Below are 25,898 nucleotides of genomic sequence, written 5' to 3' on the forward strand. Positions count from 1 at the left end.
GAAATTCCAAGAACTGATAAGAAGGGCTCTCTGTACCTAAATAGTGTGTACAAACAATGAGATTTATGCTCAACACCTGCTTTCCTTCTGGGAGTCTGAAATCCTGGTATATGCTAGGCAGAAGATACCTACATGATCAATCCCCAATTTAAAAAAAAGGGGTTGGGGGCAGAGTCTTTAATGAGTGTCTCTGGAGGACATTTCACATGAGCTATTATAATGATGCTGGAGGAATTAAGTGGAGTCACATCAGGACTCCACTGTGGGGGACAGAGCAAGAACTCTTGGAAGCTTAAGGTTGGTATCCTCCAGACTTCACCCAAAGCTCCTTTTCCCTATGTCAATTTCTTTGCATACTTTTTCTGTTACAATCATAGCTGAGAGTACAACTATACGTTGAGTCCTACTAGTCCTCCAGCAAATCCTCAAATCTGAGGGGTGGTCTTGCGGACCTCCTCCGATATCTATCTGTCTTATCTAAATCAAACTTTAGAGATCCAGATCAAAATGAAACTGCCTCTTGAAAATCTCGATCTCAAACTTGTATAAAATCTAAAGTTTTACCTTTCCCCAAATTCTTCCTATTTTCCTCCTCCTGTGTTACTTCTCTCAATGAATGATATTAATCACTCAATGAAGTCCTTACCCATCCCCTATTTTAAAAACCAAGTCCTCTAAACCCTATATTCTAAAAATAACAGTACTTGGGGTGCCTGGTGGCTCAGTCAGTTAAGCATCTGACTCTTGATTTCAGCTCGGGTCACGATCTCATGGTTCCTGAGTTTGAGCCCTGCATCGGGCTCTGGGCTCACAGCATGTAGCTTGCTTGGGATTCTTTTGTCTCCCTCTTTCTGCCCCTCTTCCTCCTCTTTCTGCCCCTCTTTCTCCTCTTTCTGCCCCTCTTCCTCCTCTTCCTGCCCCTCTTCCTCCCCTCCTCCTCCTCTTCCTCCTTCTCCCTCTCTCTCAAAAATAAATGTAAAAAAAAATAAAAAATAAAAATAAAAATAATAGTACTCCCAAGTCCATATATTTAACCCAATTCATGCTGCCACAGCCTAAACTCATGTTTCATTCATCTTTTGCTTGGATGAATCCTCTTCGTCTTTTTGCTTCAACATTTCTCTATCTTCATCTAGCACCTTCAACCCATTTTCAAAATTTTCCAAAGCCCTAATATAATGTCACTTGAGTACTTAACCTATCAATGGCTCTAATATAAAAGCCTCTAATATAAAAGCCAATCTCCTAAATTTGACATATTATATAGAAAAACTAAGATCAGACATTAGTTTCATTCTTCTTGGATACCTCCATCCCAGCCATACACACATGCACAAACACAGAAATACATCTACCTTTGTAAAACTCAGTCACCAAAAGTCAATTCAACATATGACCAATGACCAACTAATCAAAAGCAAATGCACTCAAAACCTCACTAAATCAACACAGTTAAAACTGAAACACTGTGAACAGACATTTACAACAAAATCAACACTTGTACTTCTAAAAGGAAAACGACTAAAGATTTCCCTTATATAGGTCTATTTTTATGGAATTACACACTGCCCCAGGCATGAGTGCATCAACTGTCACAGTCCCAATTTAAAATATCCAAGCGATTTTCAAACAACATCATTACTTAAATTAGCATTCAGAGAACCAACTTTCAGGAAATTTCCTGTGTCCAGTCACAAAATATGTAGAGTTTCTAAATGTGCTTTGTGTTTTCCTAAGCCTAAGCCTTTAAACATGCTATTCTGCCGCCCTGACATATTTTCCTGCCACAACCTTAACCACGCCCCTTCTCTTTTCCAGGATAACACCTACTCATTAAGAACAAAAATTTCCACATAATCCTAGTAAAAAGCTGATTGTTCCACAAATAATAAACATCATAACCGAATTTAAATTTATTTAGCAAATTGATGACAAATCTATATAACCCATGATAACAGGTATCTGGAATAACAAATTTAAAACCTTGTAAATCAATACATGTCAACACATTTGAAAAATATATTTCTGAAATCCAACCCATCAGTGTTAGCCCCTTGCTGCTGCAAAATGAGCTAACAACAAGAGACACACTCCAGGAAATACGTTTGTAGAAGCCAGTCAGTCAGCAACAATCTCACCTGAGCTGCCATCCTTCCACTGCTGGCATGAACTACTCTCACCTCTGAAAGTCTACCAATTTCTGAGTTCTAAGCTTTCCCCAAAACCTTGGAAGATTAAAAATCTGCTTTGCCTAACTTAAGCAATAAATTTGGCTTTATGTGTTATTTCAGATATTCAACAGCAGTCTTAATCCTTGACAATTCTAGTGCTTCCATGCAGATTACCTTGAAGGCTCACACTTGGTGGCATTCTACGGGATCCCCAGATAAAGAATGTTCACTGGGCCCCCCTCCCCGAGTCCCAAACTCTGATAGTCCTTCAGATCTATGACTATGTGAGTTGGCCTCAACAATCTGAGCTCAGACTTGCTTCATTGAGTATTCATTGCTAAATTATTTGTTATCTTAAGATTTATGATGTAAGTCTTTATAGAAAGTAGCTTTTGTTTTGCAGGGGCACCATTTGGTAAATATTTATGCTATTAACCAGCTTATTCTTCTGTGTTTGCTTTACTTTTGTTATTTGCACAGTCTTAACTCCTGTTTTATTTTGGTTTATCTTGCATCTACTGAATATACAAAAGACTGTTCCATAGAGAACAGAAGCAGGGATAGTCTAAGAAGTCTCTAATCCAGTGAATCAAATCCAAGCCAGCCCTGAGATTCCTGGCTACCAGCAACAAATTCATGCAAAAGCAACTAGTCAAATTGCCTTGGGAATCCTACAAAAATTTCAAAAGGATACTCCAACTTGTCAATTCATGTAACTGGTCATATATAGTTCTCACTAGCTTCTGCTTTATCAGAACCTGAGACATCATTCATAAACTTTTGGGCAAAAGTGTGTTTCATGTTTGTCTAAATTTAAGCTTCAACCTCCTTCTGATAGAACTCCTACTTCCTGGATGAACTTATTCTTACAATCCTAGCTCTTACACAGACCCTGGTAAACAGAAACAACCAAAAATGACTTACAACAATACCAGTATGAGTAATTTCTGACATGACAAAATAAATACTTCAGAGCAGCTCTAAGATAGGAGACAAAAGAGCAAAACCTAGTCAGTTTCCTCAGCTGATAACTCAAAATATAATCTCCAGGATGGTCTTTCAAAAAGGCTATTTAGTTCGCTTCCATTCAAACCTTCAGAAATCCATCCTCCCAGCACCCATCCCTACCCAGCTTTATCTTCACCACCCACTTCTGTTCCTTCCCCTTTCCCCTTGCTTCTTAAATATTGCACCTTTTATTATTTAGAAAAAGGTAACAAAACAAAAAAAGGCACATGCTCAGGAGAGAAAACAACCACATTATATAATATCCCCTTTAAACTGAAGCAGAAAGCAAATTTATAGTAGGAAAATTTAAACAATAGTCTTAAGAGTCAAATTGAGGGTATAAAGAATGATTTTCCTAAACTCCAGGAAAACAAAAATTTGCTGTAAAATTCAGGATTTTATTTGATACTTATTCTCCTGTACTATCAAACACATATCAGCCTTAATTGCTAAACCATAAGATGGAGGGAGGTTAAAAAACAGGGTACATGAAAAACCCAGGGAGAATTTAAATAACCTGTCAATATTTTTTAAATGACTTTGAGAGAGCAAGAAAAAAAGGAAATACACTATATAAGCCATTTCAAAAGCTATGCACTTCAGGGTAGACTGGACAAAGAATGAAGATATTAAAAATAAAAGATTAAATATTTGTGCTGATAGACCAAATGTTTTTCAACTAGTTCGTGACTTTACAATGCTATGGAAATAAAGTTCTCAATTTTCTCAGCTCTTAAAAATCAACAGCACATACGTAAATTGTGTTGTCTAACACTACCTACTTAAAATTTCATAAACGTCATAAATATAGAATAGAATAGAATTACATCAAGTGGCCTCTAACCATGTATTAGTTCTAAATTACAATTAAAGTTAAAAATACCCAGCTTCTCGGGTTCCTGAAATTCATTCCAAGTTTTCAGTAGCCACATATATCTAGTGGCCACTCTACTGGACAATGCAGATATTCCACTGTTGTAGAAAATGTTATCAGAGTGCACAGAGGAGAAGCTAAAGGAAATGCTCTAGCAGGACATCGTGCTAAGCAGGCTGCTGTGACTCAAGTCCTCACGCAAGGAACTCTTACAAAGCAAAAGGAAAATGCATGGAGTGGTCTTAAAGTTTCCACTGTAGACGTCCAAAATCTGATCCTCAATTCTGAAAAGTGGAGATAGATCTTGTATCCATTTTCCCCAAGGTTTCCTTTCAAAAGTTGGGCCATGTTTGCTTTAAAACTTACACACACACACACACACACACACACACTCACACACACACACACACACACACACACACACACACACACACACTCTTTACATATTTTGTAGGTTCAGGAAAGTTTTTAAGAGAATATGAGTTTTAAGTCAGAATCTCATGCAAGTTTGACCAATTATGTACAAGAAATACTTGATTCAGTTGATAAAATACGTAATTTGTTTATAATAAAGTAACTATTTTCAGACTAAAAATTGATTATGGTATAATTAACTCTTAAAAATCTGTTCCTTATTTGAAAAGTTAATCTATAAGAAACATTTGCAATATTTCCACCCAAGCCCCTATGACAGCAACAATGAGTTATAGGGAGAGGGGAATCATTGGGTTTTCCCCCTTTCTCTATTTTAACAAGATCAGTTTGTGTTCATATGGCAACAAATTTTCATTTAAAATGGGAATGGGAGGGAAAGGAGATGTGGAAGGATTTTATTTCAAGTCATTAAACATTTTTAAACACTTATTACCTCTACAAATAAACTCCTGTTCTATTCAACATCCCTCTCTCTCCCTTCTGAAACTCAATTCTCTTGATTCTCAAACACAAAACAAGTTTTCTTTTTTCATTTTATGCTCTACTGCATTCACCCAGAAATTCACAACTCTAGGACCATTTCCCTTCTCCTGACTTTTAAACTCAAGATTCTAACTACATAAATCATATTTATCATTTCAAAGTCCTATTAGAACTTTTGAAGTATTTTAATAAATTTCACATTTCATGTTTGTTATTAGACTTGATTTATTTTCAAAGTCTTTACACATTATTCCACTGATAGCAATAAATGTGGAACATTTTGCTAATATATTTTATAGTTTTAGTTTTTATTTGATGTAACTTGAATTAATTTTTGTAAATGCAAAAGCACGTATCATTCTGAGTTTTTAATACAACTTTCAGTCCAGAGCATGGGTATATTTTATAGAACTAACTCCCCTACAAATACCTGACCTGAATTAAGTCACAATACTTAAAAATAGGGCTTGTTTCAACTTGCTTGTTAGCATCCCAATTTACGACGTAATTATGTATTTCCTAAATGTTATCCTGACTATTACTCAATTCTATACTTTTATCCTTTTATATGTCACAAAATGGTAGTTTAAAAAAAAATCACATAAAAGAGGAATTGTTTCAGGGTGCCAGGGTGGCTCATTTGGCTAAGCATCCAACTCTTGATTTCAGCTCAGGTCATGATTTCATGGTTCATGGGTTCGAGCCCCGTGTCACACTATGCACGGACAGCATGGAGCCTGCTTGGGATTCTCTCTCCCTCTGTCTCTGGCCCTCCCCAGCTCACACACACATGCATGCTCTCTCTCGTAATAAACAAACATTTATAAAAAGGGGGGGGGATTATTTCATCATCCAAGATAAATTATCAATCAACTTTGCACATTCAACTTATTACATCATGTATCTTTTTGTGATATTATTTCTCAACATAAGGACAGAAACAGACTTACCAAAGATTTATATTTCTTTTCAAGAAGTCTTAGTACTGCAGTTCTGCTATAATATGCATGCTAAAATTAGGAGAAAATGATATTTAATATTCAAGCTATACCACTCAAAGTCTATTTTTCCCGAATCATTTCCAATAACATGAATTACCAATAACAGTTTGAAATTATTGTAATCAGTAGATAATAGGTTTTTCTATGTACAATGGATTATGAGCATAGCAATTACCAGAATGCAAATGGTATGAAAAGAACTGTAGATCATTTATTGACAGACAAGTAGAAAAATATTCTATCCCTCAACTGCAACCAGTTTCCATGTTGTTACTTTAAAACCATTATCAACACACATATCAGAAGGAAAGGAAAGACACAAAAGCCGGGGTGAGGAAGATCACAACCGTCACAATGAAGGATACTGTACTATCTACATATGCAGAAATTTGCCAAGCTTGAAATGCTCTGAAGCAACAGTATCTTAATCACTTTCTCCCAATCATGTATTTTAAATAATTCAAAGTGCCAAAAAAATAATTATCTCCTTAGAACTAAATATAGTGGGATTAAAACATACTTTTTATGCTTTCCACAAAGGGGAGAATATAAATGTTATTAAATTATATTAAATATAATATAAATTATATTTTTTAAAATTTATTGTCAAGTTAGCTAACATTCAGTGTATACAGTGTGCTCTCGGTTTTGGGGTTAGATTCCTGTGATTCATCCCTTACGTACAACACCCAGTGCTCACCCCAACAAGTGTCCTCATCAATGCCCATCACCCATTTCCTCCCTCCCCCACCCCCGCAATCAACCCTCAGTTTGTTCTCCACATTCAAGAGTCTCTTATGATTCGCCTCCCTCTCTGTTTGAAATTATTTTTTCCCCTTCCCTTCCCCCACTGTCTTCTGTTAAGTTTCTCAAGTTCCACATATGAGTGAAAACATATCTTTCTCTGACTGAATTATTTCCCTTAGCTTAATACTATCCAGTTCCATCCACGTTGTTGCAAATGACAGGATTTCATTTTTTCTCATTGCCAAGTAGTATCCCATCATATATATAAACCAAATCTTCTCTATCCACTCATTAGTTGATGGACATTTGGGCTCTTTCCATAATTTGGCTATTGTTGAAAGCACTGCTATAAACATTGGGGTACATGTGCCCCTATGAATCAGCACATATATATATATATATATATATATATAATTTTCTGTTGGTTAGTGTTTCTGTGATCTGCTGCATACTCTTGAGAATCAAGTACTGACAATAAAATATGTTAAGTGAAAAAATGTATTAACAGAATAAGATTTGTTAAAGATCTAAACCAATAAATTTAAAAGTGTATATAATGTAACTACATAAACCAAAATCTTAATAGTTATCCCTGTGTTGCAGAAATTCAATATGTATTTTTACATATTTTGTATACTTTCTATAATAAAGGTATAATTTGATAACTAAAAATTAAGAATAAAGTGTCAGATGTAAGGCATAAAGGGTTCAAGTTAATTAAATTGAGCAAATACTTATCAAACACATACTTTATAAGCCAGGTAAGGGCTAAGCTCTGGACAGAACTGTTTGGGTTAATTGCATTATACAGTTTACGTAACAAAAGGCAAAACAAAAATAAAAATTAGCCATCAACTAAGTAATGTGCAAATTGTATGGAGCAGTAAATAAACATGTTGCTCCTCATCATGGCAAGTCACGGCCCCATCCCTTTCCCTTCGCCACAGCAACAAATACATAATGCCTGGCAGACAAACTTAGAGGGACAAAGATGTGAGAATAAGAAGCCAACACTGCTGCAGCTACTGCCAGACAGACAACTCATTCCACAGCAGATGAGGGAGGTAACAGTATAAGGATCTTTAAAATTAATTTCAGTTCCAGAATAGTGATGAGCTCCACTGGAAATCACCAGCATTCAGGCATTAAACATTCTCCAAATTGCAGGTTCAGGAGGAAGCAAATGAAAGGACGTATGTCTGAAAATATCCTAAGTCAGAGAAAAATGAACACTGAACTCATGTTCTACCACATCTGCTTAAAAAATCTGAAGTTTTTAGACTAAAAAAAGAACAGATTTTAGATAGGTCATTCAGGTTAACAGAGTCAAATGAATTATCATTTAAAATCCTATTTTGGCTCTGTCACTTACTAGGTAAACAATCTTAAATTACTTCTCCATACTTCAGTTGCCACATCTGTAAAATGGGGTAGTAATACCATATATCTCACAAATCGTTATAAGAGTTAAGTGAGTTAACATGTAAAAGTGATTAGAACTCTTATAAATAGTAAAAACTGGAATGTTAGTTATTCTTTGACACAATACAGCAATGCACTAAAAAGTAGACATATTCCATTTTTCCTTACCATCCACTTTTTGAACCACACAGCTTTGGTATCAACCAATGCAAAAAAGTAGATTGGATCCAAAATCTTTTGTGAGACAAGATGGCCCTGATCATGTTTAACGGATAATAAGGACAAAGTATTCTCCACAATCTCTTCCATATACCTTAAAGTTTGGGAATAAAACAGTTTTAGAAAAAAAAACAAATGCTATTACACACACACACACACACACACACACACACACAGAGTGATATATTTTCTATTTATGGAATAATAAAGTGAAAATTTTTAGAAAAAAACTTTTTCTTATGTTTTAGCAAATGGGATTCACACCCAATTTTTTTCCTGTTTTTTAAAAAACTTTTGTTTCTACTTCAACACAGGCTCTCCAAACTTAACTTTCCTTTTTAGACTCAACAGTTGGCTCTTATAACCTTATTAAAACTTTTAGAACTGAAAGGAAAAAATTTAAAGAACACTTAAGGAACTTGTCCAAAGTAGCAAAGACTAATAATAAAAGAATTGGAAACAAGGCTATATCATCCTCATTCAGATTTTTTGTAATAAATAAATGGTGTAAAATGGTATTTGCAAAGAGCCATTCATATAGCTAAGCACAAAATATGAAAAGCTAAACTTTATTAATCCCTCCCCAATTACATAAGTCAATTAAGACTGTCTCTATTCTTTCTCCTTGTAATGCACAAGGGACAGTAACACTCCTATATTTCATATTGACATAAATTAGGGGACTTACTTTTCTGGGTGACGAATCCAGAAAGATGGAGCCTCTTTCTGATATTCATTTAGAAGACGAACCTGAAAAGCAGTATGTAACAATTCTCAAAAAATTAGAATTCTTAAATATAGAACTATTTAAACAAAAATAAAAGCATATAGCAAGTGAATACCTTTTTAAGTAAGCAGATCACATTAGGATTACTTATATCTATACCAGTTGACAGAGTAGGAATATGATTTTCTCTAGAAAGAAAGTATAACTTCAAATATTTAGCTGAAAAGAAAAATTAAAAATATATTAATCATCATGCATTTGCAGTGTTTTCTGAAAAGTTATTTCCTATCCACTTTCTTAAGCACAAATAAAGGAAAATGCCTTTTAAAAAATCGAATAAACATACCTAAGCTTGTATAAATTTCCTTGGTCATATGTAATGGTGAAAGAGTAAATGTCTGTGCATAGAATTTTAAAATCCGGTCCTATGAAAATGAAAAGATTTGTATCAGAGATTCTTATAATAGAATGGAGATGAAAAAAACACTTTTCACACAGTGAAAAACTTAGAAAATAAATAGAAACCTTTCAGAAATCTGAGTAGGAATGTACCTTTAAGTAAAAGCACAATCTTATGTTGGTCAGTAAAAAGTAAAATACGTGGATGGAGAAAGAATGAGGTTTGATAGAGTAAGGTACAATGTTCAGACAACAGCAGGAGTACTAAATGGTTAAAGACAACAACAACAACAATCACAACAACAACCATTCTCCTTTCCAAATCCAACATTTGCTGGTTTGTTTGTTTTTTTTTAATTGCTTACATGGGTAGTTTCAGTAATTAGACATTTAGGACTCCGATATTTTGCCTATCTCCAAGCAAAGTATTATTTAACACATTTTCAAAATATACATTAGAACTTAAAGTAGAAATTATCATAAGGTAAATGAATTAAATGATAATAGATGTAGCTAGAAAAGTACTTGGCCCTAGTAGGTACTTTAAAATAATAGCTATCATTTTAATTATGCCAACTTTAATACTGTGATGAAATTAATCCTAATAGTGAAATTCAATGTCCCATTACATAAAAACATAAAATTTCCTCAAGTGTTCTAGTCTGGGGGTGGGAGGGATGGGGGGGAATGACCTTGCCTATATCAAATGTTAGGATAATTTACTTTTTAAAAAAAAAGGTTACCCAAATGACTAAAGTCTCTAATAACCCAAAGGAATTCCTACTGAACACAGGATATTAAATACTTTGGAAAGTTTATTTTTATAATTGCAGCAACTGATAAGTATCTGTCACACTTTTAAAACACTATAGGCTTCACTAAATTACATGGAAGAGTCCTTTAGAGTAGGAAATGAAGAAACAGAATCAAAGAATCCAATCAAGAGTTTGGATCAAGCATAAATTCAAAATGAAAAGAATGCCATGCCTTACTTTCTACTCCAAAATGACAGGTTCTATTACCATCTCCCCTCTATAACAACTTCTTCCAATTTTAAGTATCGACAACACTCTTGTGAATAATCTGTAATAGCTAAACAAAACCACTTATATTGACCCATTGGGATATTCATGGTTTATAAAAATTATTATGTAATTTTTTAAATAATTAAAGGAAATTTGCCTGACCACTATTCTTTGTTAAGAAAAAATACACAGAAATTAACAATTTCATTTCCTTTTAGAAAGCCTTGAAATGTTAAAAGTGACCCTGAAAAGTCTTTTTCCCTTCCGAAGTTCTTGGATCATTGAGTTTTTACAGAAGTCTGCATCATCTAGTGTCAGTAAAGCTGAACTACATCTGGGTATTAGGTAATTGGAACACATTTTCCCCCCTTATAAAAATCAACAAACCACTTCTGTTTCCAAACCACTCCTGTTTACCAGTATAATTATATCTTCATTGATGGAAGAGTATGATTTTCAACAGATAAATGTATTGAGCTTTTTTTTTTTTTTTTTTAATAACTGCTTACTGTCCCACTCCTCTAGTAGAATGTAAGTTCTATGAAGGCGGAGACTAATGTCTTGGTCAGTGTGTTTCCAGCATCTAGATTAGAATGCTGCACATTGTTGGTAATCAATACGTATCTGTTGAACAGCTAGTACATTTTAACCCTTATGCTAATATCTTTAATTTTGTACAAAACACCATAATAATTTTAAAGCAAAATTTTTCTTCACTGATACATCAATTAAGAAAAAGACCCTCTAAACCTACTTTGCATTTAAATGTGATATGGGATATAGCCGGATTTTTTAAGATTTTATTATTTTTTTAAGTAATCTCTACACCCAGTGTGGGCCTCGAACTTACCACCCCAAGATCAAGAGTTGCATGCTGTACTGACTTAGCCAGCCAAGTGCCCTTAGCAAAATTTTTTAAGTCACATTATCGATATTACCAATAGAACTATACTTTTTAATATGATCTTACTCATGTAATAGCATTTCTGAGAAGTTATAGAGAATCATTTTTTACATTCAACCATTTCTCTGACTTCATAATTTTATAATTTTTGGAATTTTCTATATTTGCTTTATGATTCATCTCAATTGTCTTCTAAACTTGGCTTTAGTTTTCTTTTCTTTTTAAGCAATTAAGCAATCTCTAAATAAACACTTAAATCCATAAGAAAAATGCTTATGATTCAGTTAGGATAAATTCTGATCATTTTAAATGCAAATTTTCATATGTCATCAATTCTTTCAAAAATGCTTTAAATAATCTTTTAAAATATTTTTCTTAACTCAAAAACAAGACACAAATTGGATATCCCTTTATGAGATAAAACAAAATGCACAAGGTACCTATATTATTATTTGGCAGTGAAATGTGACAGTGATCATTCTAATCATAAAAGAGTTAAGTCAATGCTTTAAAGAAAATCTTCACAACTCAAAAGCTGGAAATGAAATTCCTTGAGTATTAGAGCTACTATTAAAATAATAATTCCATTTGCTTACAGAATGGTGGGAAAACAAATTTTTAAAAGATTATTTCTATAGAGAGCACCCAGATAGGTGGCTGAGCCAGTTAAGCGCCTGACTTTGGCTCAGGTCATGATCTCTGTGATTTGTGAGTTCAGGCCCACACGGAACTGCCAGTGCAGAGGCTGCTTGGGATTCTCTCCCTCCCTCTCTCTCGCTGCACCTCTCCCACTTGCACACACTCGCACTCTTTCTCTCTCCATATAAATAAACTTTAAAAATGTATATGTTTCTATAAGCATTTCCTTACACTAAACACAGGATCAGGATCTGAAAGAGACATTGTCAGTTTTTCACAGAGAGTGGTCCAATTTTCACAATTCAGTACATCAGATGGCGGAGCTGAACATAACATTTGCAAGGCTTCATATCTCACCTATAATTTAAAAGACTTTTATTAATACCCAGCCACTGGAACACTACCAATACTCCAAATATTAAAAATCGAAAAGCAGTCTTATCTAGATAATTGTTTTAAAGAGCCAACTACTGAAAAATCAAAGGTTCTTTTACAAAACAATTTTGAGAACTGATTTTTTTAAACTAAGTGTTAAACAGGAAAAAAATAAGTTGTTAATTTTACATAAAGCAAAAATTAAAACATAACTGTGTGAGATTCTAGGTCCTATATCTAAGTGAATGAAGAATGGTGGCCAAATCTGAATTATCAGGGCAAGGTTTTCCAATGGCCTTGTTCCACAGACTTCCCTTACTAAAGTAGACACCCATAGGTGGTCCTATAATTTGGGGGCCTTAATTTAAAAATAGCCTAATATGCCCCTAGTGAAGCATCCCCATTCCAGAATATAGGAACAATTCTCACAAAACAATTTGGACTAGTTTTTGATGCTGTACCACATTTTCCGACCTTCAAACCACTGAGATAGAAAGCAATGTAATGCAAAACTGAATTTCTGTATTGTCACAAAAAGCTTACTTCTTAATCATTCTTCTCAAATATTAATCAGAGTTCCTTCAAAACAGTATGACCCAAAGGACAACAGTGGAAAATAGCCCTTCTCCAATCAGAAATGGAACATGGCTTCTGCCCCACCACTCTCCAATTAGTGAATAATAACTCACTGATTCCAACCCATTCCTCAAAATCTGGTTCTTTCCCCTGCTGAAATAAGTGAAATCTAGTGGTTTAAAAAAGGGGAAGAGGGAGGGGCAGGAGGGAGCAGTAGGGGCCAAGCTTAGGAAACCAGACCCTTTAAATCAGGGTATCAAGTTTTACATGAAAAAGAATATACACGCACTTAAAAGTGTCTATATATTCATATGAAAGAACTCCTAAATACAACTGTATTTGTAATAGGGATTGGGGGACTTAGGAATGATTTCAGAAACTTTAATTTTTCCTTTTCAGTTAATTTTTAGGACAAAATCCCATTAAGAATTTACTACTAGGGGCACCTGGGTGACTCAGTCGGTTGAGCATCCGACTTCGGCTCAGGTCATGAGCTCATGGTCTGTGAGTTCGAGCCCTGCGTCGGGCTCCATGCTGACAGCTCGGAGCCTGGAGCCTGCTTTGGATTCTGTGTCTCCCTCTCACTCTGCCCCTCCCCTGCTCATGTTCTGTCTCTCTCTCTGTCAAAAATACACAAACATTTAAAAAAAATTTTTTTTAAAGAACTTACTACTAGCAGAAGCATAATAAATGTTTCTGAACAAGTATAAATTTCCAAGTAATCCACTTAAACTGAAGACAATAAGATGTTATAGAAAAGTCGAGACTCATTTCTAATATCTTTTGAAACATTTACTAGGAATCTAGAAAATAAACCAGAGGTGAAATGCTAAAAATTATTATGTGATTAAAAAAAAAAAACATCAGTGGGAGTAAATCCTAACTATTCATTTAGTTTAATATGAAAAGTTGACTATTTTCTATTTCATACTGACTTAACAAAATAATACTTGATAAATAGTAATTTATATAGTCTTAAAATATAAACAGGCACAATTCAATAGAACTGCTTCTTAAAAATCCCTTTTCCGGGGCACCTGGGTGGCTCAGTTGGTTGAGTGTCCGACTTCAGTTCAGGTCATGATCTCACGGTCTGTGGGTTTGAGCCCCATGTAGGGCTCTGTGCTGACAGCTCAGAGCCTAGAGCTTGCTTCCAATTCTGTCTCTCCCTCTCCCTGCCCCTCCCCCACTTTCAGTCTCCCTCTCTCTCTCAAAAACTAAACATTAAAATCCTTTTTCTAATCAATGAACACGTGTGAAAGTTGCTCACATTTTCTAGAAGTAGAAGGAACATTAAATGAAGATAGTTTTTCCTCAAAGAAATCACTAAAATATTACACACAAAGCAACAGTGAAAGAACAATTTGGGGGACAACTACTTATAACTTTATCCCTTTAAAACTGAAACTAGATGTAAAAATTTCCTCCTACAAACCATGAAAATTCTCTGAGAGCCTCCCTTACTCTGTGACCTCTTATTTCAAGACTGGAAAGTCTAGCAGGGTTATCAGTCTAGGAGCATCATGATAATAAACACTTATCCTCAAGAGAAACAGTCTAGCTGAGACTGAATATATTATATATATTATATATCTGACTAAACTTGATAGCTACCCTTTAAACTTACCTCTTTAGGTTGCCCAGGCTCCAACTGGTCTAAAATCAATTGTAATTTTCCTTGACAAAATTTGTAACTCTGTAACACAATTGACAAAACATTCATTTAGTAGACTTTTAGAAGTACTGCTATAAATTATTTTTTAATATAACTCCAAGCACAAAATGCATTCTGAGCAAGAAAAGGGGGTGATCTATTCTGACTTGGCAGAAAACTTGGAATTTGTTTCCCAAGGCATTTAAATGGGAACTGAATGTCTCAGGAGAACAGTGTACTACACGTATCTGAAAATTATTATTTGCTGAGCAACTTCAATGTGTAGAACATAAGATTCAAAAGATGTAAAGCCAAGATGTTTTGTGCCCAGAAATGTGAAATGAATGAAACAGTAAGATAAAACAAGAAGGCACTGCTAGTACCCTAGGCATAGCTACAATGCTGCTTGAATATTTTGGTTCCTTTGCTTTCCTGTACTTTCCTTAAGCCTTTCTCCAGGCCTCCTTTTTGGTGAAAAATTCCTGAGGTAAAAGTCTCCATCTAGAAAAAAGTTTATAATAGACCATAAGCTATGTTGGAAAAGGAAAGGGTCTTTTTCTTGATGAAGGCAGTTTAAATATGACTAATACCTAAAATAATCATCTAAAAATAAAACTGCCATTAAAATTATAGCTGTCATTTATTATCTTTTATGTAACAAGCCCTATATGATATAAATTCACAATGACTGAAACAGGAGAAATATGAAAACCAAGGTTGAATAACTTTTCCAAGTCCAAAGTTATCAGAACTCAGATTCCCATCCACATTTTTGCTATCTATACTCTTTCTCTTCCAGTTAGGTACATCATGATGACTCAAATTTTTATCAGTTACTTCATCTCCAAAGTTATATATAATTATCCTTTCAACATCTCCACTTGAATGTCTAATAAGCATCTCAAACTTAACATGTCCAAGACAGAATATTTTATTCCAAATCTGCTCCTTCCTGAAACTTCTCCATCCTCCTAAACCAGATTTTGTACTTAGATCAAAACTAGGAGTCGGGGCACCTGGGTGGCTCAGTGGGTTGAGCAACCGACTCTTGATTTCAGCTCAGGTCATGATCCCAGAGCCGTGGGATCATGCCCCGCATAGGGCTCTACACTTAGTGTGGAGCCTGCTTAAGATTCTCTCTCTTTCCCTCTGTCTCCCTCTGCCCCTCTCCCCAACTCATGCTCAGGCTCTTTCTATACAATTAAAAAAAAAAATGTATGTTAAAAATAGGACTCAATCTTGGCTCTTCACTTTCTCACTTCCTATATCCAATATTATTAAGTTCCAAAAGATAATCCCCAAGTTTCACAAACCTTAACACCAACTACCCCACACAACTTCCCTGCTAAAACCTTAAACCAAAGCACCATCGACTCTAGCCTAGACCACTTCAGTTCATCCTAACCAATCTCCTTGCTTTGACTCATCCCATCCTACGCCACACCACCATCCCTTCTCTAGCAACAGTCAGATGGAGCTTTTCAAAGTTATACATCAAATCCATTAATCTCCCTTATTTCAACCTCACAAAAAGACCTCTCACATTATTCAGAATATAGGGAATTTACTTACATGATCTGGGCCCCTGATTCTTTAATACACGGTTATACAATTCTTCCCTCTGCCAGTCAGGCTTCAGTCTCACTGGCCTTTTTTCTCCATTTCTGGAAGATGCCATCCATGCTCACTTTAGCCTAAGAACCTTTACCATTGCCATTCCTCCTGCTGGGCAACACTCTTCCTCCAGAATTCTTCATGTCTGCCCTATTATGGCTTAGAATTTGGTCTTTTTTCACTATAGCATCCCCAATACCTGAATCAGTGCCTCATAGGCCCTCAATATACATTGGTTTAATACATAAATGACTCCAAAGTGAGTCTTCCCACAATGCTACATGGTCCCTAACAATACAGGGTACATAACCACTTTATTAAAAAAAAAAAAAAAACAAAAACCGTAACAGACCAATACTTCATTTCTTAAAGAGTCTCAGGTTTTGCTGAGTTTTCTTCCTTTCTAAAAGTATATAGTTCAGCTGTGAAGAACTCTGATACATGCTTTTTAAAAGCACTATATATTAAATAGATCTTTAATTTTGAATTTTTGTATTACAATTAAAATACTAAAATTTATGAATAATAATTACCAATGATAAACGTAAGTATATGAATGTAGCAGTCTCACCAAATGAAAAAAAGATAACATAGAATATCTAAAATAGTATTTATATAAGCGTAAGTGCTAATATGCATTTGTGATACATAATGCATATATGTACTTTCAACAGTATATATACACATGCGTATAAGTGTCTAAAATATATGTAAAGTATATGTGTATATATATACTCATTCTACTCTATTGCTAGAAAAACTTCCCCCCCCCTTCACCTAGCCCTTTTGCCTCTCTTATAAACTTTATTTCTTCTGATCTGTCTACTTCCATCATGACTTTTACCAGATTATCTATGTCTAAAATGTCTTGCTGTCCAACTTACTAAAAAGAACTACAATTTCAAGGACATGAATCTTAATTGGATAGATGAAGTTTAAACCCCAGCTCAAACTAGTTATATGACTCTGGAGTCTTAAACACCATCCTCAGTTTTCACATCTGCCTCCCAGCATCACTGTAAGAATTAAATGGGAAAATTGTAAAGTCTTTTGCTTTATTGTTATAAAATTTTTAACCGAAGTAAATTTCCTGTTTCTCAAGAAATTTTTTTTGAAAAATTTTTAATGTTTATTTATTTTTGAGAGACAGAGCACAAGCAGGGAAGGGGCAGAGAGAGAGGGAGACACAGAATCCAAAGCAGGCCCCAGGCTCTGAGCTGTCCACACAGAAGTTGATGCAGGGCTCGAACCCACAAACTGTGAGATCGTGACCGAAGTCAGATGCTAAACCACTGAGTCCCCCAGGTGCCCCTCTCAGGAAATTTTCTATGAAAAAATATAAAATAACTGACTCTACCTACCAACTACCTACTCAAGATCAAAAAATCTAAAGATATATTTCATTGATTTCCATAGATTCCCATTCTAATCTAGTCCCTTTTTCAATATAGAGGCATGCTCTACAACAACCCTGATAAATGGGGAGCCAGACATTTTTTGAACATTCTCAACTACAGTGAGTTCATATTTGGGGAAGCAACCAATATTATGTCAAAGTAGCAGTCAAAAAGGGTAATTACATAGACCTTAACAAAATTCATTTACTTAAATGCTCTCCATGACAAAGCCTTTGTTTCCAATCTTCTGTGCAATACTCCAAACAAGCAACCCTTAGTCTCTGAAAATGGTTTTGCCTTTTATTTAACAAAATGATTAAGGCTAATCAACATGATGATCCCTCAAATTACCTCCTCTTCCCCCAATATTATTCTGTGGTGAGTTAGCCAAATTAAAAGATCTTTTCTTAGCCCTCATGATAGACTTCCCTCTTGCAGCAAATTACCATCACTTCCACCTTGAAATTCATCCCCCTCCTTAAATTCCCTCTAGCCTTCATTACAGCTAGTTACCATCACTTCCACCTTGAAATTCACCCCACCCCCACCCCCGCAAGTTCCTACCCAGTGCATTGTGGTTTGGCGCCTTCTTGTCTGTCCCACCTTTTGGTTTCTCCTGGCCCTCTGAAACTGTTTTTCCTAGGGTCTCGCCTATTTTAGGTGGCTTCCATAGGAATTAAACAGAGATGACTCATACTGTGTTATCCCCAACTTTTCTTGAGTCCTGCATTTTCAACACTTGTTACACCATTGAGATACCTTACTGGTACTTGAAATTCAAAATCTTTAAAAATAAATGAAAGTGAACTTCCATATTCTTCTCCACACCTAAACCTCCTTTCTAATCCCAGGCGTGGTTTATGACACCCCATGGTCTTGTAGCCACTTTGGCTTGAAATCATAGCAAGACTTTTGACTCTATACCCACTCTGCACTACCCTCCTGCCCAAAACACTTGAATAACCAAGTTTAATGATCCTATGTCTGTAATTCTCACATCAGTCCCTATTTATTCCTACAAAGCCTCCATAGTTCAGGCCTTCTTCAGCTTTCTTACCCACTCATGCCCTTCTGCACATAACTCAAGTAAATCTCCCGAACACATTTTTCTGTTCAGAAACTTAAAATGATTTCCTTTTACTTACAAAACAATCCAGTTTATCCTTTGAATGCATTCATTTATTCCTTAAACATTTATTTGGCATCTACTATGTTTCAGATACCTATTATGTACCAGGCACTTGAATTTTATAGCTAGGAGCAATAATTAAGATCTAATCCTTGCTCCATAATTTGGCCTTAACCTACCCTTTCCATTTACTCCTCACAAACTCTTTGTTTAAACTCTTCACATAAACTACAGGTTCCCCAATATGCCATTCTTTGTTGATTGAGAGCTTTTGTCCATTCCCTTGTCTAAAATACTTTCCTCTATTGCTCTGATATTCTTAGTTACAAGGATTCTTCTTTAGATTTCCTAGGACACATTATTTCTACCTTACAACTCTGTTATTTGTGTACATATCCTCTTCATCTCAAGTAAGCTCCTTGAAGACATAATGTGTATATAATTAATCTTTTCACTTTTGCAGTGCCTATTACAAAATATTACACAAAGTATATGCTCAATACATATTTGTTGGGTTGAAGTCCCTCAATTCTACCATACTTGCCTTTTCTCCCAGGTTATAATACAAATTCAAAAAGCACAGACTTGAGGCACCTGGCTGACTCAAAGGGTGGAGTGTGCAACTCTCCATCTTGGGGTTGTGGGTTCAAGCCCCGCATTGAGTGTAGAGATTGCTTAAAAATAATAAAATCTTGGGGCACCTGGGTGGCTTAACTGGTTAAGCATCTGGCTCTTTGACTCAGCACAGGTCATGATCTCGATTCATGAGTTTGAGCCCTAAGTTGGGCTCTGTACTAACAGCTCAAAGCCTGCTTAGGATCATTTCTCTCCCCTCTCTGCCCCTCTCCCACTCATTCTCTCCCCCCTCCCCTTTCTTTCTCAAAATAAATAAATTTAAAAAGAAATAAAACAAAAAAATAAAATCTTTTTTTTTTTAAAAAAAAGCATAGACTTTAATAGTTATTTGATTGGAGCTGCCTCATCAATCTATTTACTACCCCTTTATCACTTAATTATGAATTCTGTTAATTATCTTAAATATAGTACATACTGGGGCACCTGGGTGGCTCAGTCAGTTAAGTGTCCAACTTCAGCTCAGGTCATGATCTCGCAGTTTGTGGGTTCAAGTCCCAAGTCCGGCTTTGTGCTGACAGCTCAGAGCCCGGAACCTGCTCCAGATTCTCTCTCTCTCTCTCTCTCTCTCTCTCTCTCTCTCTGTCCTTCCCTGCTTGCACTCTGTCTCTGTCTCTCTCAAAAATAAACATTTAAAAATTTTTGGAAAAAAAAGAAAAAAACATAGTATATACTACTCTTTAAAAATGCTATTTAAGCAATGAAAACTTTTGTTACATTGGACATCAGAATGAGCCTAATATTTGCCTTAAAGGTTACCCTTTTGTTTTTTTAAGGTAGCTGTGTGTTATTGTGCATCAGTGAATGAACATCAATTGCGATAGCAACCAACTAATAACTTTGTTAACTGGAGCAAAGTAGATAGTGTGTCCCATTTAATACCAATTTGTTAAGATTTTTCAGCTGTTGCAGATATTTCTTAGATTGAAAATTCCTGGGGTGAGTAGTATCGGCCCACTTGATTTGTAGAGCAACATATCTGTTGGCAGTATCAATATGGGTAGACACCTTCCAAAAGGAAGTTTCTTCCCCAACATATTTACATATGTTAAAGCATAAACTACACAAATCATTTCTAGCACAGTCTAAGGAGAAAGAGCAAGAAATAAGATTGATAATCTAAGATTTGGTCCTCTGTATAATCATATAGATCCTAATTAAAGGTATTTATATGCTAAAATAAGATTGGGATAGATTTCTTTCAATTGAAATTTACTAAAGATTGCAAAAATTAATCATTCTGTAATTTTTTTGCTAACAGTTATCATTAATTACAACATATACTAAAGAATATTCACATTATTCAATGACTACACTTAAATAAAATCAAACTACCCTCAAAATTAATGTACCCTAGAAGTCTCCAAATGTTTGGCTTGTAAACTGTATAAACCATTAAAATACAAGCAAAGACAGACAACATTACTGTGGTCTGAACAATATAACTATTGGAAATAAGAAATATATAACTATCAAACCTAATGATATTTCAGGCTTTAATATGTCTAAATGCACAATTTCTCTATTTTTAATTTTAAAAATCACCCAATGATGATAAATAGGACAACAGCAAACATTTAGTTCTTATGCCAGGTTGTGCTGAAAATGCTTTACATACATTAAGTCCACAAAGCAAACCTATAAGGTAGGTTCTATTACTATCTCCACTGTAACAGATAAGAAAACCGAGGCACCGAGAGAAGAAACCAAGGTCCACAATTCATCAATGGCAGAGCAAAACTTTATTTCAGACTGGTTTGTCTCCAAGATTCAGAATGACTTAGTTTCCTATAGAATAGCTTTTTCAAATTTTAGTGCTTCTAAAACTTTTTAAATTATGCGCCTGCCTTTCATTATGCCTTAAATATGGAACAAAGTTACTAATTCAAAACAAAAGCAATGCTTTAAAAACATTTCCAAGTGAAAAATGTTCCTTAATTTCCTATGTTTTATGGTTTAACAAAAACAGCTTTCACTTTAAAAGTGCTGCCATTGAGAGGTAATAACAAAAATCTATTAATATTTTAAAGTATAAAGAAACTTTAGATATTCATCAAGAAGATACTTAGCACTGTTAATCAAAGAAATTAGTTTTTCTGGTGTCAGACTGTCTCAAGAGATAACTATTAGGCAAGCAAGCAAGTTCACACCTGCACCTGCCCAAACCTCCCCAGCAATCCACCTGCCTCCAACCTAAAATGAAGCAGCTGCATTATCAATGCTACCATCTTCCTGTTCTCTAGTTTCAGCTACCTTTCCCTTTCATTTCTGCTTTTAAGACTTTAGGCTCCTATCTTTTTCTGCTTATAAAACAAGAATAATCAAAATCTTATGAATTGAGGGCAACTAGAGATGGAAGAACTTGTGAAGTGCAGTTTGGGCTGTGTATTTCCTCCTGTTCTCTGGCTGATGTTGCTGAAAAAGAGGAGTCTTACAAGACTCTGTAGCATGAAATCCTCAAAAGCAGAATTCCTCACCAAAAAGAGCACTGTAAAAGCTTTGAAGACTGTAGGAGAGGCCAGAAAATGGGTTGAACTCAAAATGCTCTAAGGTTTGAGAAGTCCGGATAAAACATACATTAGGGTCCTTGAACTCTCAAAGACAGAAGAGAGACCATCCACCCAATAAAGGGAAAAAGCTACACAAAAAATCTTACTGGAAAAATTCAAAGCCTAGCACAAGATGGAGTTCAGACTGTTCCCAGGAGGTGGTTCAAGCACAAAGTTGAAGGAATAGTATCTCCTTTTCTATGAATTAAAAAACAGGAAAGACCAGCCCTGGCCTTTGTGTAAGAGGTGAAGACAGGTGAACTAGCAGGGATAGAGGCCCTAATACAGTAGTTTCCTATCGCCGCTTTAAAAATTACCATAATCTTAGGGACTCAAAAGAACAATGCATTTATTATCTTACAGTTCTGGAAGTCACAAATCTAAAACACATCAGCAGGGTTGTGTTGCTTCTGGAGGCTCTGGGGCAGAATTCATTTCCTTACCTTTTCCAGCCTCTAAAGATTGCCTGCAGTTTTCCTTAGCTCATAGGCTTCCTTCTATCCTCAAAGCCAACAACCACCTCACTCCAGCCTCTATTTCAACCCACACAGTACCTTCCCTGACTCTGACCCTCCTGAGGCTCTCCTAGACAGATGGCTGTGATTGATTATATTTGACTCTCCTTGATGAGGATAGTCTTCCCAGCTGAAGATCCTTAATTTAATCACATTAACAAAGACCCTTGGGCCATGTAAGCTAATATATTCACAGGTTTGGGGGATTCAGACGTGGATATCTTCAAGGGGTCCTTTAAACTGCCTACCATAGATACCAAGGATGGGTTTCAAACACAGCCTGTCTTGAAAGCAAATAAACAGTAAATGCCTTAAGTAGGTTCACATTATGCAAGGGCAACAGGTTAATGCTATCCTAAACTCACCTCCTCCACACAGTGTACACCTTGGGGTTCCTTTGGAACATAATTAAATAGTTTGCACACTATAAAACAGCAAAATGCCTGTGCTGTACCACACTGAATATGGTTAAGAAAGAAGAAAACAAAACAACTGCACTAGAAAAGGACATGACTTTTAAAAGCTTAATGTATATTAGAGGTAATCCTCTTCCTTCTCAGCTGTAGAAAATGACCCAGAAAAGCTCAGTTAGAAACCATACAGGACCACAGCTGAGACACTGTCTATTTTAGTATGTCTCTGAATGGCATCCACTTCAGCACATCCTTTAACACACGAAAGCTAACATATATAGAGCAGCAGCAACAGTTCTAAGGACTTGATACACATTAACTCTGTTAACAGTCTCAACAACCATATGAGGTTAAGTGGTATTATCGTTCCCATTTTACAAATGAGAAACACTATGGCACAGGGAAGTTAAGACATTTGTCCAGGGTCACACAGCTAGTAAGTGGTGGAACCAAGATTTGAACTCAAGCAGTCTCCAGGTAGTATAAGCATGGAACAAAGACTTTAGAGGGTGAGAAACCAGGCTTAAATTCACAGTTCACTCCTAACTAGCAATATGAGTTTGGGCAAATTACTTACCTATAACCTTGCCTTTTTTTCCTGTAAAGTTGACTAGTAACACCTATAGTAAAGACAAAGTCAAGTACAGGGACCAATATATGGCAGAAATCTCAGTAACAGACAGCTAGTATTATTATTTCTATCTTTCCAACATTACCTTGCTTCTTTCAAGGTTTTCATTACCTTACTTTTTTCAAGGTTTAATCACAATACCAAATCTTTTCAGTGCTCTGTTCAAAATTATAATAAAAACCAATCTCTCTATTTTTTAATATTCTCAAACATACATTAATAGTGTCCAAGGCCAACCATGTCCAAAGATTTTCAATAATAGGTCAGAAATCCATATATAACCAGGCTGCAATTTTAAAAATAATAACAATGAAATAAAGCCTACTCTTCGCAAACTAGAAATTTTCTACTAGTATCAAAACAGCATGGGAATGCAAGCTGGTGCAGCCACTCTGGAAAACAGTACAGAGGTTCCTCAAAAAACTAAAAATAGAACTACCCTACGACCCAGCAATTGCACTACTAGGCATCTATCCAAGGGATACAGGTGTGCTGTTTCAAAGGGACACATGCACCCCCATGTTTATAGCAGCACTATCAACAATAGCCAAAGTATGGAAAGAGCCCAAATGTCCATCGATGGGTGAATGGATAAAAAGATGTGGTGTATATACATATATATATACATATATATATATATGTATATACACATATACCCACACACACACACAATGGAGTATTACTCGGCAATCAAAAAGAATGAAATCTTGACATTTGCAACTACGTGGATGGAACTGGAGGGTATTATGCTAAGTGAAATTAGTCAGAGAAAAACAAATATCATATAACTTCACTCACATGAAAACTTTAAGAGACAAAACAGATGACCATAAGGCAAGGGAAACAAAAATAATATAAAAACAGGGAGGGGGACAAAACAGAAGAGACTTATAAATATGGAGAACAAACTGAGGGTTACTGGAGGGGATGTGGGAGGGGGGATGGGCTAAATGGGTAAGGGGCACTAAGGAATCTACTCCTGAAATCATTGTTGCACTATATGCTAATTTGGATGTAAGTTAAAAAAAAAAATAAAATGAAATTATCAAATGAAAAAACAAACAAAAAACCAACAGCAGCATCAGAATTGTTTACTCAATGTTATTCACAGAACAATTCAGATTTTTCTAAGTCCAGAGCAAATAATTTATCAATTTGGAAAGCATTATTACCAACATCAGTATTTATTGGAATGAATGACTGATATATCTTCGGACACCTTTTCAACCCTGAACATATTAATTCAGCCTCTCTTTAGTAATTTACACGTAAGAGAGTCTCCTTTCACTAAGCAAAAGCATACCCACACATCTCCTAGAGTTCTGCCAAACTAAAAGAGCTGTCAGGGTAGTTGTGGCATTCATATCTTTTTTCCAAAAGTCCAGGGATCCCATGCCTTGTTGGTGGACACAGTTCACTTTCAACTCAATTAGAGCTTTCTGAAATAAAGTCATACTCATGGGGCAAACACTTGAAAACGCAGTTATACCCTGTGGACATCCCAAAAGAAGCCATATAAACTTAAAATCTGATTTGTTCCCAAGAATAAAACCTGAACAAAATAAAAAACAAGAACATCTTTAGAAAGTATGACCCCATTTCTACCAAAGCTTTGAATTTCTTCAAAAACCTATGATTCTAGGACTGGAAATAATTTAGTCTGAACACCTGGACTTCTTAGAACTAATTAAAGATATTCCATTTTATTTTTCTTTCATTGTTCAATTCCAATGTAAACAGATGGTTCATTAAATCAGTAAGAAAGTATGATCCTGTGAGCCCCCAGAGTCCTAAAGTTGGGTTTTCCTATGCTTTTTAATTCCAGAAAGTCCTTGATCTGAAGAAGCAGTTCCATAAACCTACTGAAATAAAACAAAACTAAAATCCCTATAACCCAGTTTCTTCCAAAGAGTACGTCAACAAGGAAATATTAAGGGCTACAATGTGAAGAAAATTCATAATCTTTGCCATTTCCTCCATCATATCAAGAAAACAAACTTGAGGGGCACCTGGGTGGCTCAGTCCATTAAACGTCCGACATTGGCTGAGGTCATGATCTCACAGTTCATGGGTTTGAGCCTTGTGCATCAGGCTGTGGTGCGCTGATAGGTCAGAGCCTGGGGCCTGCTTTGAATTCTGTGTCCCCCTGTCTCTCTGCCTCTCCCCAACTTATGTTCTCTCTGTCTCAAAAATAAGTAAATAAACTTAAAAAACTAATTAATTAATTAAAAATCTTTAAAAATAAAGAAAACAAACTTGACTTGTAAAATTCAAAACTTAGCACAATCTCTCCTTAGCAGAGCAACTTTTAAGTTCTGCCTTAACTACTTCCAAACATTTTTCCTTCATAAGTGCAGT

The 25,898-nt window shown here is 35.5% G+C and overlaps 1 protein-coding gene across 4 annotated transcripts in view; it reads right to left on the reverse strand.

The window, feature by feature from the left end:
• TBC1D32 (TBC1 domain family member 32) overlaps positions 1 to 25,898 on the reverse strand; it is a 199,943-nt gene that overhangs the window by 153,252 nt on the left and 20,793 nt on the right. For all 4 annotated transcript variants that reach the window (XM_042987091.1, XM_007078680.3, XM_042987089.1 and 1 more), the window contains exons 5-11: positions 14,633 to 14,701; positions 12,286 to 12,411; positions 9,434 to 9,512; positions 9,203 to 9,306; positions 9,049 to 9,110; positions 8,310 to 8,454; positions 5,922 to 5,981 (exon numbers count right to left, since the gene is read on the reverse strand). In XM_042987091.1, the coding sequence (XP_042843025.1) occupies positions 5,922 to 5,981; positions 8,310 to 8,454; positions 9,049 to 9,110; positions 9,203 to 9,306; positions 9,434 to 9,512; positions 12,286 to 12,411; positions 14,633 to 14,701 (645 nt within the window). The remainder of the gene's footprint in view (positions 1 to 5,921; positions 5,982 to 8,309; positions 8,455 to 9,048; positions 9,111 to 9,202; positions 9,307 to 9,433; positions 9,513 to 12,285; positions 12,412 to 14,632; positions 14,702 to 25,898) is intronic.

This window comes from Panthera tigris, chromosome B2, assembly GCF_018350195.1.
Source record: "Panthera tigris isolate Pti1 chromosome B2, P.tigris_Pti1_mat1.1, whole genome shotgun sequence".
NCBI classification, from domain to species: Eukaryota; Metazoa; Chordata; class Mammalia; order Carnivora; family Felidae; genus Panthera; species Panthera tigris.